Genomic DNA, 12,561 nt, shown 5'->3' with positions numbered 1-12,561 from the left:
AAAGTTTCAAAAACAAAGCTGCCCCCAGCCTTCACAGTCAAAATTTTACATTTTTGTGTTCTGCTCTTCATCGACTTATTCTCAGTTTATAGTACAGTATTAAAGAGACCTGTATGTTGATTTCATAATAAAACACATGTATTACTTTACAGCAATAAAACTTCCCGTATCATCTCAGAGGGCTCTATTTTAATTCTAAACAAAGTCATTTGAGTTGATGTTTTCACGTCACCTTGGCTCGTGAAATGGTGCAATCCGAGGAGCACCTGAATGTAGCATTGAAGGCGTTTTGTTTTTACGACACTTCCGTTGTTGTTTTACGTTACGACAGTTGTGACAACCCAAACCAGAAGTGTCAACCTCTGTCTGCAGAGTTATTTTGAACGACAGCTGATGTTTCCAACCTGAAGGCAACCTTAGACCAGATAAACCGGGACACGACGACTCTACGCCGGCCACAAAGACCCGCTGAGGAGCTGAGGAAGAACCACAATGAGAGAAACAACCACATATTTTCACTGCTTTGCCTCACAGCGCTGGCTACCTAGCTAAGCTAAGCTAAGCTAAGCTAAGTTAGCCAGAAGCTAGCGCAGCCAGTTTGTCAGCATTCACCGGGATCATGTTCTGAATACGTGCTGTTTTTTTGTTATTATAAACACGCTGGGTGCACTGTTCAGAGTCCTCACCGGGCTTCCGTATCTAAAACGTAAAATGTGGCTGCAGCAGAGACTGAAGGGGCTGCCCGGTTTGTTATCGAGCAGCTGGGCGAGGAGGCTCCTGATCGGGCTGCTCATCTTCCTCATCTTCTACTGGTACCTGGGAGCAGAGCGGAGGTCAGAGTTCACTCCACTTTCAGGGGTTTATTGGGTTTAGTTAGTGCATAAAAGTAGAGCTATGAATGTAAACAGGGCTGTCACAATACCAGGATGTTAAACTTCGACACTGCTCTTGTTAAAAACCAAGCAGTGTTCACATTTGTTTAATAATTTCCACATATTTACTGAGGCGTAGCGATTCGTCATGAACAGATTTGTTAAATTTAGTCTGTGAGGATTTGGCTTGCAAATTTCCGCATTCATTCATTTAACAAGGACATATTACTAAAACAATGTAGCTAACTAAAGTTTCTGTTCTGTCTTAGTATTTAGGTTTTACTTTAAAAATGTACAAATTACAACAAACAGAAAACTGAACAAGAGTAAAAGAAAATGCCATACTGAAAACAACATGTATGGAAATGCAGTATTAGCAAGGATGGAAAGTAAAGTACTTAAATTACTGTAACTGAGATGCCTTACTGTGCATTTGAACTTTTTTTAGTAAATTTATAATATCAGTAATTTTACTGAAGTATGTTTTTGGGGAAGTTTTGCATTTCTCTACATTTTAAAAAGCTTCCATGACAAAGCAGAAAATAAAATCTCAAAGTCAAAACAAGGAGATTCTAGTTTTATGACTACAGCCTGAAACTGACCAGTAGTTTGGCTTTGACTACATGTGACGATCAGTAGCACTTAGAAAGACAGAGCTTCCACATTACACCCCAAACCAGCTGCTGCATTTTAGGTTATTGTAAAGTAAGGTTTCTGATAGGCCAGGCTGTTTCACTTTAAGTCAATTGCATTCAATGTTTCACATTTATAGAGCAGTGGTTCCCCATATCAACATGTAAAAATACAAAAAACAACAACTCAGTGCCACTCTCAGTTCATTTTTAATGTCTAGCTTTGATCAGTTTTTTTGTCTTGATTGAGGCAGCTGCAGAAAAAAACATCTAACACAGGTAGAAAGATGCAAAATCCAAAATGCAGAAGATGTCTTGGATTTGAACTGAAACCCCGTCGTTGTATTTGAGGCGACAACAATGAACTGCTCCTCTTCGTCAGTGCTGAAGTCATCAGCTGGTGTTGCTTTGCTGTGCCTCCTTACATCCTACTTTAGGAACCACTGCCATAGACCGTGTTTGAGAGGGGCAGAAACTTAAAAAAAATCTCAGGGGGGTTGAACAAACATTCTGTCTGTCACATTCATTACAGGAAAATCAAAGTATATAGGTTAGTAGGTGTGCACTGCTGCTGAGGAGTAAACTACTTAATGCAGGGTTTACGGGCAGCCACATCAGTGGAGCCAGTTGTTATATCTCACTTTTCTCCTGACTGGCTAAACTGTTGTTGAAGCCAGTCAGGGGAAGAGCAAATGCTATAACATCCATACTGATCTCTTCACCAGCCACCATTGTTTACTGGCTAGCAATTTGATCAACTAGACCACGCCTGTATCTTCTGCCACTTTCTCCTGAAATGATGCTGATTGGTCCCGTCATTCTCTGGCTGAGAACAAGCATATTAACTTTAGGCTTTGAAAGATGGGTTTGACAGACATTGAATCTAGACAATGCATTAGCTTTGCAAGTTTACCATGATGTGTCATCATCAGTCACAGAACAGTTTATACTTCCAAGGTAAATGCTTCCTATCCCTAAGGCAGGCACGTCAGACTCAATCACAGCAGGGGCCGGATTCTGAACTTGGGTCTAACCTGAGGGCCTACCAGGGTCGATATTTAACCATAAAATGTCAAGCTTATTTTCACCAGAAATGAATTATGGGGGTAAAAAACTTAGCACTGATGATACATGATTTTGCGATTAAAAGGTGAACATGATTAGTTAAAAACTCAAAATCTGAGATAAAAAGTCAAACTTAAAAGTTTAAAAGGTAAAAACCTGACATTTAAAGTCAAAGTAATGTTTTTAAAAGGCAAAATATGAGATAGAATACTGAAACCATGAATTTTAAAAGTCAAAAACTGAAATAAAATTCAAAATCATGATTTTTAACAGTCAAACATCTAAATCATGAGTTTCAAATGTCAAAATATGATATGAAATTTAAAAAATAATGAGTTTTTAAGGTCAAAATAGGATTTAAAGTTTAAATTATTATTCTGAAAGGTACAAATATGAGATAAAAAGTCAAAGTTATTAGATTTTAAGGTTAAAATATGAAATAAAAAGTCAAAATCATAATTTTTAGTCATAACTGTGAGATGCAAAATTGAAAATAGATAAAACACAAATTTCTTTCCCATGTTCTTGACCTTTTTCAAATTATTTTTACTGTTTACTTTTTCTAATTATCCTGACTCAGCAAGGATATTATAAATCATCAAGTTAAGTTTACATTTTAATACTGGAGGAAATCTGCAGACCTCATACTGGTGGGCCAGTTATAATAAAAACATCATATGATCTGGTGGGCCGGGTATAACTGCACCAAGGGCAGGATTTGGCCCATGGGCCTTGGGTTTGACACCCCTGCCCTAAGGTATTGCATATCCCAGAATGTTTTTAATGCATTAAGGTCGTCTAAAATGCCAATACTTTTTACATCTTAATACTGCTGCTGGATTGGTGACACAATCTTCTTTATTTTACAGATGAAATGAGTTAAGAAGCACAGAACCTTTCAAAAACTAGATTTATTTCACAAGACAGATGCTTAGAGAAGGAAGGAATCCATCCAGAATTGTAGACAAACTCCTTGCTTAACTGTATAAATATGACTGCAATGTTTCTAGAAAGCTTGCAGAAATTAGTCTGCAACTTTTTATTTTTCTCAACAGTCAATGACCTTGTATTCAGTAGCTGCCATGGCGCTGAAACTTATATCTCTGTTGTTTGATTTTGTTCTAATAATGGAGATCTACATTCTAGGATCATGACAACACTAGTGGAATAATTTTAATCAGTGTCTGAAACGTGTTGGATGTGTCGCAGGTGGCGGCTCTTCAGTGGGACGGCGATGCCCGGTGGGGCAGCTGGGCAGTGTCTGCTGGCTGAGATCCACCGGTGGAGCTCTCTGGTAGAGAGAGGAGAGGGGATCTACAGCACACCTCAGGAACAACTGGACACTCCTTTTGTGTCGGGTAATGGCCATATTATGATCGACATAGACTCTAATAAACTGTGGGTGGCTTCGTCCTCACAGCCTGGGTCAGCGCCGGTGCATCAGACTGAGTTTTCTCCGAGAGTGGGCGTCCATCTGGATGGAAAGCGGGCCGAGGTTCAGGCCACCATGCTGTGGTTCAGGAAGGGAGCCGTGCTGTCGGTGCGCTGTGCCTCCCCCGCCGGCCTCCAGTCCTCCAGGGACTGTGTGACCATCAGAGAGGAGTTCATCGCACACAGGAGTAGACCCAACGTGTACCTGCAGAGGATCCACGTCAACAACCCGTCTGACAGGCCCGCCTCCCTGGACGTCACCTCTGAGAGCCCCTCGTTTGGAAGCAAGTTCTCGTCCAGTGTGGAGAAACTAGACGATAAAGACATAATCCTCTCCTCAGGCAGAGTTCCTGTGGAAAACAACCGCATGGTGCTGGTGGTGGTCGTCTCCAAGAAGCTGAACAGCAGGATCCAGGTCTCTGCCAAGTCCGAGTACACAGACAGCATCCTGTCAGTGGTGTGGACCTCAGACCCCATCGACTCCTCAAAGCTGGAGGAGACGTTCAGCTCGCTCAGAGAAGGAGCCAAGAAGGAGCTGGGGGAGCTGCTGAGGGCCAGCATGGACGAGCTGGTCCTGGACCACCAGCAGGCCTGGGTAGACCTCTTCATCTCAGGTGAGCCAAGGCTGAAGCAGCAAATAGATCTGCTCTTTAAGGAAGCAAAGTGAAGGTTTGAAGAGATCTTTATCTAAACAAATGTGGGGCAGGAAATAAAGGCCAAAGCAATCAATCAACTGACTAAAAAATACAGAATAGACATGAGTTCAATTAATTTCTTGATCCAGTTTTTGATATTTTAAATCTAAATGCAGTAAAATCTCGGGGTTCTGCCAGATTTTCACAGCTCTTACAGCTCCAGAATGTTGTCTTCAGAATTCTTTGAGTGCCTGTGTTTAAATATGTGTTTAAGAGCAGTTTCTTCTCCTGTGTCTTGATGCTGCTTTTGTTTACCTTTACAGATTGTGGTTTTTAAACGTAGAGCTGCAATTCACGGAGACAGAGCTGAATATGAATATGAAGGCTGCTTTAAATCTCGCTAATTCTCTTCTCCTATATTCAACTTTTTCTCTTTAGATGAATGTTGTTACTAGCTGGCCTAATATCTAAGCTGTAGAGCAGGGGCCATCAAGTACATTTGCACAAGGGCCAGATTTAGTTGCCACAGAGACTCTGGCGGCCGGACTATTCAATAAAGAAAACTTAAATCCCAGAGAATGAGGCCCTCCCCTATTGATATTTAGCACCAATATTAACTCATCTTTGACACTTTTTAACCCATTTTCTCTACTTCATTTGGCCATTTCTGCAACATTTTTTGATAATAATAATAATGCATCAGACTTATATAGTGCGTTTCAGGGAGACTCAAAGATGCTTTACAAAACAAAAACAGACACAAATGGGACAGAAGGAAAAACATGAATGGTTAGGAGTCGTACGCATTGTTGAACAGGTAAGTTTTGAGTGATTGTTTAAAAGTGAGCAGAGAGTCAGAGTTTCTGATATGGAGGGAGATTGAGTTCCAGAGGGTGGGGGCGGCGATGGCGAAAGCTCGATCCCCCAAGGTTTTTGCCGCTCTTAACCCATCTTGAGAATTTTTGCCACTTTTAAACCAAGTTTTGCCACTTTTTGCCACTCTTTAACCCCTTTTAGACCATTTCCTGCCAACTATTGCCTCTGTGTGCCATTTTTTAACCCCTTTTCACTACTTAGCCAGGATATTCGAACACATATTTGATACTTTTTGACCCTTTTTGCCCCTCTAACCCAATTCTTGCCATTCTTTTGCCTCTTTTTACTCCTTCTCCTTCATGTTTTATCCCCTCAATGCCACTGTTTTATCCATTTTTGCAACTCCTTATCTATTTTGCCTATTTTTAACCCTTTTTATTACTTTTTTCACCATTTTTGCCACTTCTAACCCATTTTTGATACTTTTGGACCCTTTTTTCCTCTTTTCACCACTTTTCCTGCCAATTTTTGTCCTTTCCCCCCCTCTTCATCTGGCCATTTTTGCAACATTTCCACCAGCCTTAACACATTTTTTAAAGATATATCTTTAAAATATTTATTCATAATGGTTGAAAATGGATTCTTTTTTGTAAAAACAGATCAAATGTTAAATATTCCTCAAACTATTTCAATATTAATTGTTTTTGTTGGATTTAACAGCTGCAGAGATTTAAAGCCAAAAGACGCTCTTAAAACTACAACATCTTCTTTTGCTCCATTTCTGACCTTAAAGATCTTCTGGGACCCAGACAGGAAGCTTTGGAGGGCCTGATGTGGCCCTTGGGTCACCAGTTGATGATCAGTGCTGTAGAGTATTTTCATTCTGTATCAGGCTGGATTAGAACAAGATGTAACATAAATGGGGCAGAAGCGACTCCAGCATTACTCCAGTCCTCTCTTCATGGCTGGCCCCTAGTTTTGTTGTTAAATCTGTTAACAGACTTTTCCCTGTGATGCCCCTCCGTCCTCTGAGCTCTGATTTATCTGCTCTTTGGATTCAACATGTCAGCTGATCTCTGCTTTCTGAGCGCCAAAAATTTCAGCGGAAGTTTGACTCACAAAGCTCCTATTGTCCGAGTTTACTCTCTGTATTCATCGACTGGAACAAGTCTTACTTAACTGAAGCTTTGTGCAAATGTAGTCCAAGCTGCTTTTTTGAATCAGTTGAGAAATGTATGTAAACAGAGTTAAAATGCAAACTTGATTGTTAGAAAAACACATGATAAGATGTGATGAAAATGAACTTCTCTTGGTCAAAATCTCTGAAAGAAATCCCTGGAAATTCTTTTCTTCCAAGCTTTTTAATTTTTTTTAATATTTAGAATGAATGTCTTGAATTCTTAAAGATGTTTTCGGGTATTTTTTCAGGCTTTATTTATAGAGAAGGACAGTAGATAGAGTTGGAAACAGGGATGAGAGGTTGAGGGAGAGACATGCAGGAAAGGAGTCTCAGGGTTGGACTTGAACCGGGGCAGCCCACATACAGTGCTTAACAAATGTATTAGACCACCTGTCATATTTGTCTCAGAGACCATCCAGCATCATGAAGTGCTTTAATGCGGACTCTTTCATTTTCAGTCAGCTCTCCATGTTTTACTATTTTGAACAGGAATAAGGAATTTGAAACTGAATTCACCCAAATTTGAGCCGGCTCACTGGGCTTCTCTGAGAAGTCAGAAATTAATCAAGCATAACATTCAACCACTAAAACTAATTTTTCTGTTCAGGAATGCAAGTAAATAACTATAATTTGACATATTAATCAAGAAATATGAATGTGCTTTACCATTTTTTCAGTTTTTTTGTAAATCAGAACATTTGAAAACTTGTGGATAACAATAATAATTCTATTTTAGCATTAAAAATATCATTTGGGTTAAAGAGCTTCTACATATTGGTGTATTAACCATTGCAGAAACATGAAAAATGATTTTGGTAATTACCAGTGCTGTTAATTTAGGGCAGCTGTGGCATAAACCTTACTTTGGTTAGGGTTGTCTAATAAATTTGTTAAGCACTGTATACGGGGCGCACCTGAAACCACAAAGCCAGCTGGAACCCCATGTCTTAAGTTTTTTTTAACTGGAGTTGTCATGATACCAGAACATAAATTTGGATAATTCACAAGGAAAAATCAAACAAACAAACAAAAAAACAACCTCCTAAACAAAGTAACTTTTAAATTTAAATATTTCTGACTTTCAGACATAAAACTTTAAACCCCCACTGTTATTTATCTTTTTAAAACTTTCTGAAATTATTTATCAAAACTCAGTGGCTTATGCTCAGTATTTGATGTCTAATGTGCATGATGTTAGGTGTCTTTTTTAAAATTACAGCGTGTTTTAACTGCACAGGCCTTAAGTGTGTAGCAGTGACAGAATCCGCTTGATTTTCTGACAGCATGTGAGCGATGTTGTGTGCCATTCTTTCCCCATAACCTCATTCCTATTCACTCTGTCACTCATTTTGTTAGCTAGTTCTACAAAGTGTTGTTAAAAGTTTACTTAATGTTGATGCCCAAACTACTGTGATCAACATTTCTGTCTCTGCTCCATGCAACTTTAGGTTAAAAATATGAGTTTAAATCTGTTTTTTCTCTCATAATGTTTATATTTTTTCTACTGTTGTGTGTTAAAATGAAGGATAATTTAACTGTTTAAAGCACCTAAAATCAAACAGAACTGAAGTATTAAAAAGTTTGAGAATCTTATGATAAGACATGCCTAACTGCAGGTTTTTGCTTCTGCTTTCTTGTTCCTTCAGGAGTTGAAATGAGGAAGATCACTGACTCTCACACCCCGTCGAGCCGCACAGTGAACACCACCCTCTACTACATCCTGTCCTCCACCACGGCTCCTCTGCTCGATCGCCGGCTGAGCAGTGACGAGCATGCTCGCCTCGAGTCCAGCCTAAACTACGCCGACCACTGCTTCAGTGGCCACGCCACCATGCACGCTGAGAACCTGTGGCCGGAGCGGGTCAGCAGTGCTGCTCAGATCCTGCAGCTGGTCACTCTCTGGACTCTGACTCTGCAGAAGAGAGGCTGTAAGGTGCTGGTGGCGGCTGGCGCGCATGGAGCTATGCAGGGCATGGTGCTCAGCTTCGGTGGCCTCCAGTTCACAGAGAACCACCTCCAGTTTCAGGCCGACCCCGACGTCCTGCACAACAGCTACGCCCTGCGAGGGATCCACTACAACCAGGACCTGATCAACCTGGCCGTGCTGCTGGACGTGGAGGGGAAGCCGTTCCTGCACGTGTCGGTGAAGCCGCAGGAGAAGCCGGTGAAGCTGTACGCCTGCGAGGCCGGCTGCCTCAACGAGCCCGTGGAGCTGACGTCAGAGATCAAAGGTCACACCTTCCCCGTGATGGTGACGCAGCCGATCACGCCGCTGCTCTACATCTCCACGGACCTGCGCCACCTGCAGGATCTGCGCCACACGCTGCACCTCAAGGCCATCCTGGCCCACGAGGAGCACATGGCGAACAGGTACCCGGGGCTGCCGTTCCTGTTCTGGTTCAGCGTGGCCTCTCTCATCACTCTCTTCCACCTTTTCCTCTTCAAGCTCATTTACAACGAGTACTGTGGCCCCGGGGCCAAGCCGCTCTTCAGGAGTAAGGTATAAAACCTGACCTGCCAAACTGGAAACAAAAAACTACAAACTGATCTTTTTTTTAATTTGTGTGTGTGGTGGCAAAGATCTCTCTCTCTCAGCGCTCTCTCTGTGGGTTGGTTTCTTACTTTTGGCTTTCTCCCTCTCCCTGAGTGACTTTTTCTCCCATCTCACCTAGTTCATGTTCAGAACGGGTTTGCACAAAGGCGATTCTCAGTTTTTGTTCATAAAGTTTTTACTGCAGCTGTTTCCTCTGAGAGACCATGAGCTAAGAAACGTCTGATCTCAGTTTGAAGCGTTGTAGCCTTAATTTAACAAGAGAAGAAGTCGCATTAAAGCTTGTGAGGGACAGCACGCTATGCCTGATGTGGAAGAAGAGTTTTCTGTTGATGCAACAGAAGAAAAGAAGCACAAGGGTTGAATTTTCTCTCAAATTAGGACGTCTTTTCTGTCATTTCCTACACTGTTCTGGCTCTGCATTTTTAAAGGACCCCACAGTGATTATTTCAGTCATTACAAATCACATATTTAATGAAGGGATTCAGGTATTTTCATGGTCTCTTCATGATTTAAAGAGGCTCTCTTGTGAGATAAGCAGACGTCATGTCTGATTTACTTTTTATAAAAGTCATGGGGGTTGAGCTAAATGAAGATTAGTCCTGCTTACACACAGTTTAAAGGTACCTTGTAGAGTTTAGGGTTAAACTGGTGATAATGCAGTTGAAAAAGTTGATCCCAAGGAAAAGGATCTGTTTTTTTGTATGTATCTAATGTGTATTTCTGCAGGGACAGGTATGATGCAACTAAACCACACACTACAGTTTATATAGCATATGCTAATTTGCAATACCTGTGCCTAGAAGGGCCTTTAACACATAAAACTCATAAAAGCTCTTACAAAACTGACAGATTGGCTTTTTTAACCACCAAAAATCTGCTTTAATTAGGGATGGATGATAGTGGTTTTTTGTCTATATCCAGTATGCCCACAAATTCAGACAGGATTCAGACCCCCTTCAGTTTTTCAATTTTGTTATGCTGCAGCCTGGTGCTGCAGTCAAAAATATTTTTATTTTCCTTAATCTACACTCAGTCCAAAATCATGACGGAGTGTTTCAGACATTTTTGCAAATTTATCAAAAATTAAAAAAACGGAAATATCACACTGATATCAGTATTCAGAGCCTTTAAAACAAATTTATCCCAGGCTCCTCCATTTCTCTGGTCTTTGCTGGGATGTTTCTACACCTCGACTGGAGTCCGCCTGTGCTAGATTAAACTGATGGGATATGATTCTAAAGACACACCTCTCTATAGAAGGCCTCTATAGAGCAGGGGTACCAGAGACCGGGGACCCCCACTGCACCTGAAGGTGGCTCAACACAGTCATGCACATTCAAGATAGTCATCTGCAGACAATGTCACCCATAAGTGGGGTAAATGGGAGAGCTTTCTGGCACCCAGCCAAACTGGGGGCCCATGGAGGTCAACAAAATTATGGTCCATTATAAAGTTAAGCCATATTTTATATTTAACCTAATAAAAAACACTCTTATCAAAGAAACAAATAGCTTTTTAATAATTTGTGTGGTAAATAGCCTTCTTAATAATGTAAATCCCTTTTGTTAAAAATAATAAATAAAAAACATGGGATAAAAATGGCTAAAATGGGTTAATGATGGCAAGAAAAGGTGGAAAAAGTGGTGAAATTGGATTTTAAAAGAAGCAGAAATGGGTCAGAAGTGGCAACAATTACATAAAAAGGGCAACAAAAAATCAATTGCAAAAATTGGTTAAAGTGGAAAAATGGGCATAAATAGTGTTAAAGGGGAGTTCTAAAGTGGCGGAAATGGCTTTATATTGGCAAAAATGGGTGGAAATTTGGTGAAAAAACGGAATTGATAAATTGATATAAACTGGCAAAAAGTGCTAACTGAGAAAGAGAAAATAGGCACATATTGGCAGAAATTAGTTAAACCAGCAAAAATTGGCATATCAGATAGTGAAATGTGGGTAAAATGGGAAAAATTGGGTGTAAAAAAGGGGGTTAATAGCTGTAATAATGGGTCAACAGAGGCAAAATTAGTTTTAATTGGCAAGAATTGGTGTAGAAGTGGCAAAAACAGGCAGAAAAATATGTCGGAAAGGGTTTACAACTGACAAAAATAGATGTTAAATAGCAAAAATATATTGAAATTGATGGGAAAAATGATGAAAATGGGTTAAAATTAGTGTAAAGTGGCAACAGTGTAATTAAAAAAAAATATCCTTAGTATTTTTTAAGGGAATCTGGGGATGCCTTCTCAGAGGGACGCAAAGATCAGAGACATGGAGGAACCTGGGATAAATTTACAGTGGTGCTGGAAAGAGTTTGAATACTTGTGTTAATTTGATATTTTAATTTTTTCAATTTTTGAAAAAGTTGTAATAATTTCTAAAACTCTCACTTTGTCCTGATGGGGTACTGAGTGTAGATTAATGAGAATAAAAATATATTTTTTCGACTGTATCCTCAGGCTGCAACACAAGAAAATAGAAAAAAGTGAAAGGGGTCAGAATACTGTCTGAATGATCTGTACTGCATGCTCATTCCCAGCCTTAACAGGACAGATTTTAATGAGTTGATCTTAAATTATTTCAGGGTTGCAATAATTCTAAAGACAAATCTTCAACCTGAGAGTCTAGAGTACCTCTGAACGATGCTCTGCAAACATCCACACTGCAGAGAAGCACATAAATGTGATGAGTAGTGGATGAACCAATCATTGGTAGGTCCTTTTGAAATGTTTTCTTTGATAAAGAAATTAAAATTTGCTGCTTTGGTTAATTTTTTTGTTTTAGTTGAAAACCCAGTGGCTAAATAAAATGGTGAAAAATAAATCCAACACATCAATCAGATGAAGTAATAACTAGAACGCATCAAAACCAACATTAAATGTTAAAGTTGTGATTATAAGTAGGGATGGGCCACGTTTTTGAATACTTGATGCCGTTATGTGACATTAATCTCATCTTTAAGGATTAAAAACAATCGATTATATGTACTGGTGCCTCGTTGTAATGCAGTATCAGCTGCAGACGGAGGCTGTAGTTCATCTTTAAGCTGTTTATTAATAACTGAGGAGGAAGAGTAAATCTGTTTTTGGCAATAGCTTGAACTTAGCTTGAATATTGCTACAATTTTGAAATTTTGATTTGACTGAATATGCACATCCCTATTTATAAGAAAAAAGAGCATCTGATGTTCTTGTTTTAGTTAGTCTGTCACCTGAAGTTAAAAAAATCCCTCCTTGTTGGTTTAAAGCTTCTCTGATTGTTCATGAATATATCACTGAAGGTGACGGATTTGTTGTGGATCCTCTTAAAGCTAAATATTCTTCAGATGACAGAAACTTAAATGATTAAATATTGATTAAAGCTGAAGGGGGTGCTACAG

The 12,561-nt window shown here is 39.8% G+C and overlaps 2 protein-coding genes across 2 annotated transcripts in view; one reads left to right on the top strand and one right to left on the bottom strand.

The window, feature by feature from the left end:
• Positions 1-339: 339 nt before the first annotated feature.
• The window catches only part of kiaa2013 (KIAA2013 ortholog), a 13,797-nt gene continuing 1,575 nt past the window's right edge, over positions 340-12,561 (top strand). Inside the window, exons 1-3 of the mRNA XM_041798822.1 lie at positions 340-833; positions 3,779-4,614; positions 8,278-9,131. Of these exons, the coding sequence (XP_041654756.1) occupies positions 712-833; positions 3,779-4,614; positions 8,278-9,131 (1,812 nt within the window). The 5' untranslated portion in view covers positions 340-711. The remainder of the gene's footprint in view (positions 834-3,778; positions 4,615-8,277; positions 9,132-12,561) is intronic.
• The window catches only part of phc2a (polyhomeotic homolog 2a (Drosophila)), a 25,414-nt gene continuing 17,421 nt past the window's right edge, over positions 4,569-12,561 (bottom strand). Inside the window, exon 8 of the transcript XR_005992542.1 lies at positions 4,569-4,648. The gene's annotated coding sequence lies outside the window, so the exon portion shown is untranslated. The remainder of the gene's footprint in view (positions 4,649-12,561) is intronic.

This window comes from Cheilinus undulatus, linkage group 11 (genome assembly GCF_018320785.1).
Source record: "Cheilinus undulatus linkage group 11, ASM1832078v1, whole genome shotgun sequence".
NCBI classification, from domain to species: Eukaryota; Metazoa; Chordata; class Actinopteri; order Labriformes; family Labridae; genus Cheilinus; species Cheilinus undulatus.
The sequence above is the reverse complement of the archived record's forward strand: the minus strand, read 5'-3'. Positions and strand labels throughout refer to the sequence as shown.